This window comes from Vanacampus margaritifer, chromosome 18 (genome assembly GCF_051991255.1).
Source record: "Vanacampus margaritifer isolate UIUO_Vmar chromosome 18, RoL_Vmar_1.0, whole genome shotgun sequence".
Taxonomy (NCBI): domain Eukaryota; kingdom Metazoa; phylum Chordata; class Actinopteri; order Syngnathiformes; family Syngnathidae; genus Vanacampus; species Vanacampus margaritifer.
Window position 1 is genome coordinate 4,968,955 of NC_135449.1, and position 6,699 is coordinate 4,975,653.

The 6,699-nt window shown below is 42.7% G+C and overlaps 1 protein-coding gene across 3 annotated transcripts; it reads left to right on the top strand.

Moving 5' to 3' along the window:
• The first annotated feature begins 494 nt into the window (after positions 1–494).
• dbf4b (DBF4B-CDC7 kinase regulatory subunit) lies at positions 495–6,603 on the top strand. 3 transcript variants are annotated; one of them, XM_077551819.1, is made up of 13 exons: positions 495–594; positions 1,306–1,522; positions 1,592–1,768; positions 1,890–1,940; positions 2,012–2,081; positions 2,271–2,332; positions 2,507–2,546; positions 2,622–2,667; positions 3,731–3,859; positions 3,949–4,072; positions 4,151–4,284; positions 4,365–5,541; positions 5,614–6,603. In XM_077551819.1, the coding sequence occupies exons 2-13, from the start codon at positions 1,373–1,375 to the stop codon at positions 5,689–5,691; spliced, it is 2,238 nt and encodes a 745-aa protein (XP_077407945.1). In that variant the 5' UTR covers positions 495–594; positions 1,306–1,372; the 3' UTR covers positions 5,692–6,603. The 3 variants fall into 3 exon arrangements, with proteins under 3 accessions (XP_077407945.1, XP_077407947.1, XP_077407946.1); XM_077551821.1 differs by having other exon boundaries at positions 2,510–2,546; XM_077551820.1 differs by having other exon boundaries at positions 499–594; positions 1,366–1,522.
• Positions 6,604–6,699: the final 96 nt, after the last annotated feature.

The window sequence follows — 6,699 nt, forward strand, 5'->3', positions numbered from 1 at the left end:
CCAGAGGAAAAAAGAAGAACAGAGGGATGAATGAGGAAACGGGAAAGCATTTTGTTTTGAGTGGATGTGATTTATTACGTTAAATCAATTTTAAAACGTAAGAGCGCCTTGTGAGTCATTACGGGACCGTCATGGGAAAAAAAACATTTGATTATTTATTTGAGTTCCCCACTACTGCACTTTGACCACAAGAGGTCACCAAATTAACGCAGCTGAATCTTTCCGCCACATAATACCTGAATGGATGATGCAGACAGTGAATTTTGTTTTATTTGCACAATAATAGAACACACTCGACATTTATCGTGTACATAGTTTACAAATATAACGTTAAAATGAAAACACAAACAAGCACACAACGACTACAGTATTAACATGCCATTTTGTAAGTACTGTAGACTTCTGAAAATTCTTTTTTTTTTCAGGGGCACCCAAATGCAACATCGTACCGGATGTGACATTGTGACGTGTATGTTCTCCACCAGTGTTTTTTTTTTTTTTTTTTTCAAAAAAGCGGCGGTCTCTCAGTTTTTTTTGTCAGACTTTTAAGAGTGCTTACTAAACCAGAACTTCGCCAATACTAACTTCCCAAAGGCAAGTAACGCGAATTAAATTTCTCTTGGTGACACGGAATTCATTTGTGCTCCAAATTAACCGTTTCCGTCGAGTAAACTTGACCAACCCAGTTTGCAAGTTGAAGTTGCAGCTAACATACTTAGCCGCTTTGTGAGCTAGCATGAGTTGGCTGGCTTAATCGCGTGGAGTTACTAATATTAACCTTATTTAGTCATTTACACTGCTCTTCCTACATGTCCAACTAGGTCACAATAATATCTGATTTTTAAAATTTGATGTAGTCCCACACATATCACCCTGGAATATCTAATTTGTGGTCCTTAAACCAAACCAGTCGGTAAGAGTAAATATCAAACATCCGACCAACTTTTACTCGCTAATTTTTCCACCTGTTTTTGACACGTCGATCACTTTGGATGTGCTACGACTTGAGAAATGACATTTGCCAGGAGATGTTCTTTTTAGTAGTTTGTTATAATTGGCAAATGTAAACAACAATTTAAACTCATCATTAGAAGTGCATCACAAATTGTTTGATTGACAAGTAATCAATTATCAAGTGAATTGACTATCTTGAAGATAATCAAATTGTATATAGACGTTTAAAAAATGTAACACTGAAAATGGTTGACTACTTGATTATTTGAATCAGGGCTGACTGATTTAGGGATTCAAAAAGAAAAAAAATCTATTGATTTTAGCAGTTTGTTTGTCTACATCCCCATGCAGGTGTCCACAAGACTTAAAAAGTGACCCTAGCTAACTTAACCCTGCACCTGGCTGGAATAGGAATATCATGCTGCAGCAGCAGCGTGCCGAGCAGCCAGGACTTTTGGGAAAACTTCATCCTGGGGATAAAAAGCTAAAGGGGAAGACCTTCTATCTGGACAATGTGAAGAAACGTCCTGCGGCCCTGCTTTTGGAAGCCATATCTCTCCTTGGAGGGGTACGTCATATTTCGTCATATTATTGCTCCACACCAGAAAGGAACCTTTTCTTCTTTTTTTTTCCAAAGGGGGTTGAGAGCTTCCTCCACAGAGATGTGAGCTTTGTGGTTACGGGAAGTCAAGAGGGCTTGGAGGAGAAAAGGCTTGCAGGAAGAAAGACGGGTGATGAGCCTCAGCGGCCCCTCAAGCACCAAGAAAGTGTTCTTGACAGCAGCAAGCGGCGGCCAGTAACTCCTCGGCCAGTGGTGCGACAGATCGTTTATTAATACTGCCACTCACCATTTGTATCAGTTAAAACATATAAAGTGTATGTTGCGCACTTTACCATGTTTTGATCAACTTTTTCTGTCCAACTGTTTTCTCCAGGCTTGTGGCAGCCGAGGAAAAGCCCTGCTTGAAAAAGCTATTCGCAACAATGTAAGTCACTGGATTTTTACAAATTGCACCTTTGCCATTTGTCTTGAACCCAAAAAAATTTCGTCTTGTAGGAGCGGCTGCAGGCGAGCAACGTGTTGGCAAATGCCCGCTCATGGGGAGTCAACATTGTTCATGTGGATGGTATCCTTTTCTTTGCACCGAAATGCAACAATTTCAACCTGACACATGATCAGAGTGTAGTGAACGTCTGCTGACAGCAGGGGGCGCCATGCAAGTGCCAATGCATCTTCCAGATTGAGACCTAAAAGTCAGTGATGATGAAATGTTTGATTTGCCTTTCATATGTACTGTTCCTTAATGTTGCCTCAGACGTTCTCATTTACTTGAAGAAGCTGAACAGTGAGCGTGTCGTGAAATCCAACAGGGCCGAGGTAAGAGAGGAATATCATGTCAACAACTTCAAAGTAAATACTGTCATGACAAGTGAAAAATATGCTGCGGAACCCCTGAAAATTGTGGTTCAGGGTAAATAAGTAACAATGAGGTCTATTAATGTTAAAAAGTGCTACTGTATGTAAATAAGTGGATGCGTGCCTTTTTCACAGAAGACTTCCACCAAGCAGCCTTCTTGTCATGTTGTCAAAGGTGAGTGAAGTTGGCAAAAATATAACAACGTTTTGATCCGATCTACTTTAATATTAGTTGCGTTGTTTTTTACAGCCGCACCTCTGAGATCTCCTTTCCTCAAAATTGAAGATGTCAGCAGGTGAGTTTAATGTGACGGTCCAGTGGATATAAAAAGTCTACACACCCCTGTTCATATGCCAGTTTTTTGTGATGTATAAAAAAGAAAAAGTTTCGCTCTTTAACTATGGTTAATTCTGGACACTGTCAATCTTCACAGTTAGCATGATCTCAGTTAAGTTTTACTTCCCCTCTCAAAAATATATATTTTTTTCAATTTAGTGTTTACTTTCTCGACATTTTTTTTTTTTTTTACATAAATTTTTAATCGGGGGTTAAATGAAACGTTTTTTTAAAATATATATTTTTTGCGTTGATTCCAATTCTGTGCTCACTTTATCTTTTCGGACATCAGGTTTTCATAATAATAATGTAATATGTGTAATCTTTATGAATTGATGGTTATGTTCAGTAGATTTATCTTTTTATTTTATTTTGGGTTTTTTTTTATAACAAAACTGTTATTTGAACAGGAGTGTGTGTAGACTTTTTGTATCCACTGTACAAGATTAAGTCCCGAGTTTTTTTTCCAAAGCAACCCTTTCAAGTCTGCGTCTATGTATCCAGTGTGACGACTAAAACAACTTTGGATTAAAGTAGCTCGACCCGCCTGTTCTACTTTGCAAGTATACCACACCGGGCTCTAGTCGAGAAGTTTTGACTTTCCTAATTGCGCCTGCTAACAAATAGCACCGTGTAACATGACGAGCTTGCGGCCCCCCCCAGGGTGCCCAGAACGCAGACGGATAGCATTTCTAGTTCTGCTCCTGCAGGGGACGTGTACACTAACAACTCGTTTCATTTCTCCTCATTTACGCTAATTGAAGTGCTTCCGCCTAATGCATGTACATTACAGAAGCAAATGAACTGAGACGAAGGAAATTGTTAAGCAGATGAAACGCATAAGTTGGTGTTGGCTTGAAATAAATACTTTTTCTGTTAAATATGTATTTAGATTTTTTTGTACTTTTAGTTCACTTTGCAGCATTAATTTAACAAAAAACATTTAATTTTTTTTTGCATTGTTTGATTTGACAGTCATTCAAGTGGTCTCGATTTAAAAGTACATTGTTTTGTGTAACCAGGAAGTACAAGCCCTTGCATATGCAATCGATGAGCTTCCCCTCGCTGTGCTACTTGGGCCGATTCAGTCCCTTCGAGACTCCGCCTCCTCCTCGCTTTGAGGATACGGCACAAGGAGAAGATAAATCAAGGTTGGTCCAACAAATTCGGTCGCCTACCTCATGTTGAATTCTACTGTGAATACGTAATGATGATTGTATTTTGGATTTGGATTTGTCAGGCCAAAGAGCAAAGCGGAAAGCCGCGGTAAAGACCAATCTCAAACGGTGTCGCCGTGGCCGCCGCGCAAAAAGAACATCTCTTACTGCGAATGTTGCCTGCAGTCTTTCGCCAACCTGGACGAGGTGGGGAATCTTTTCCTCAATGTTGACGAGACTTCTCTGCAGTTGAGTGTTTGATTTGCGTTTGTTTGTCTTGGGCAGCACTTACAGTCTGATCAGCATCGCGCCTTTGCGACGGAGATCTCAAATTATAGCGTCTTGGAGCGTCTTGTGGTCAAAATGGTCCCCGCTTTTGAGCTCAATCCTTCAGAGCAAGCTGAAGAAGCACTGAATAGGTGAGATATGGTTACTTGTGTTGCCAATTGTACCATTCTTGCTAACTAAGCTTGTTATAAAATACATATTTTGTCTGTAGAGCGCCAACTGCTCCGCCCATCCCAGCCAATTGTGAACTTGAGCCTCTGACTGATGCCGAGATGGAAAATGAAGTTCAGGCCATGAAAGGCCAATCTTCCTTCCCCATACCCGCTCCAGATCCTCCTCTTCAATCCGGGAAATCACCCGAGGAACCGCATCCTGTCCCAAATCCAACCTCGACACCATCTGCCATCCAGTGCCCCAAATCTGATGACCTCATTCACACCGCAACTACACCCTTGCCGGTTTTGGACACGGCGCCGCCAGTCCATTTTCCTCCAGCGCTCTCCCCCTGCCCTACTACACAAGATGTGTCTTTTGACCCGTACGCCATGCCTCCCACCCTCAGCCCGCAAGTCTTCACCCACAATGACACGGAGCCTCGTAGTCTTTACTCAGAACCTCCTGTCCTCAGTCCTCAAAACTTCAACCCTTACGATTATGAATGTGAAATGGAGACTACGATAAGTATGTCTGAATCGCTTCCTATCTCCTTCCTCACACTTCCTTCTGTGGCAAAACCCAATATGGACGAAATGAAGGGCCCTCACCCAGAGTTAGTTTCAAAGGAGGCCCCGTGTCCAGCAACTCCAAACCTCAAAAAACGCCGTCGTTATTCCAGCTGCGACCACAATCGCAGGAAAAGAAAAAGGACGGGAGATGAGGAACGCGCAGGATCAGAAAGTCACATCATTTCTGAGAGGACTTCTGTTCAAGTCGTGCAGCCAATTGGAAATGCGTCTCTAGTGGACCGAATGTGTCCTCCTGTGGGAGACAGACTACCCTCCTCTTCATTTAACATGTCGGGCCACACTGTTGAAACAAGATGGTCGCCTGCTGCAAAGATGCCGGCACGCCTCTGCAGCCAAGACTGGCAACAATCCACCTCGGTGTGCATCGACCCGGCCCTCATCCCGGACGTCGCCCAGCTCTCCCCGTCTTCGTCCGACTCGGACTGGGACTGCCAGCTGCTGTCTGGCATGGGCTCGGCGAGGTCCGGGTCCCCCCCGGGCGACGCCGCGGCGGCAGGCGAGCCGGACACGGACTTCATTCACAGGCCGTGCGCGTGGATGAGCGACACCAGCTACGAGTCGCGCCTGCACACCGCCCTGCAGCCGGCCACCCCCGCGGGGGAGAGCTCGGCCTTCTCCAGGACGGTGGTGCCGGTTGTCGAGGTACTTCACTGACTGCACATTTACGGACCGTCGGTATGATCAACTCATTGGATCCTGTGCATTCTCTTGTAGAAAGTGTTTACAGCGACGCATCGCTCCTCAGTAAACAAGCTAGGCAGGCTGCAAAGCAGGCAAGTGAATAAATATTAGTGCAAAGTTTGTATACTCTGCACTAATATTTTAGAGTTCAGCAAGTTGTGCAAAAAGTACTGAAGCGTTAAAACGGTGGGCCATTCCAAAGTTCAGACGAGGTCAAATTAAGTTCACAAGTCGAGGTTGTAGTGCAATTTAGGTTAATTGTAAAATTTAACCCGAAATCCCAATGTTGCTAACTTTGTGAGTCATCTATACACTCCCGGACACCTTCATCCGTCCATCAACGGATCCTTCTGAAAACAACCTTCACTTCACCCTCAAATAGTCCAAATTTCTAAATTCCATCCTGACAGTGTCACTTAAAACAGCATCTTTATGTTTGTCAATCTGTTTAATGCTTGGGTAAATACACCTAAAGTCTGGACACTGCTTATTTTCAATAAAGTGAAATATAACACCGTTTTATTCAGTGATGCAAAATTTGATACGTGTTGCAAGAATCACATGAACTCATTGTATGGTAATAACTACATTGCCGTCATAAACTGTGTCCAGACTTAAGGGACACCCTGTATATTATTTTTGCTCTTTCAGTGAATGGGAAGAGAACACATTCTTTCTTTCTGTTTATTTATTTTCGTCTTCCGCGAGACTGCTGCCAGTGTTGTCGTGCTGACATCAGTCTTTCAGCAGCTGTCTGGAAACACACACTGGGACTTTAATGAGGTTTTTCTGAAAGGGGCATTATTCAATTACTATAAGTGCTTTGGAGCAGATCCCAATTGAGCTTGTCTTGATGGTCCGACATGAAAAAGCGCTTGGAAAAGTGGAGCTCCTCGCACTTACCGCTAGGATGGAATCAATATGGAAAAAATACATTTTGGAGGTGGGCCCAAATGTTCTGACTGAATGTGAAGTGAAATTTTATGTTTGGTTTTAAAATAAATTGTGTTTTTTTAAACTAAATATTTCCTTGCAGTTTTTAGGATAGATGACTGCTGAGTGTAGAAATGATTTACCTGTATTATGAAGGTTTGCTAAACTTGTGAGTTAATGGGGAGC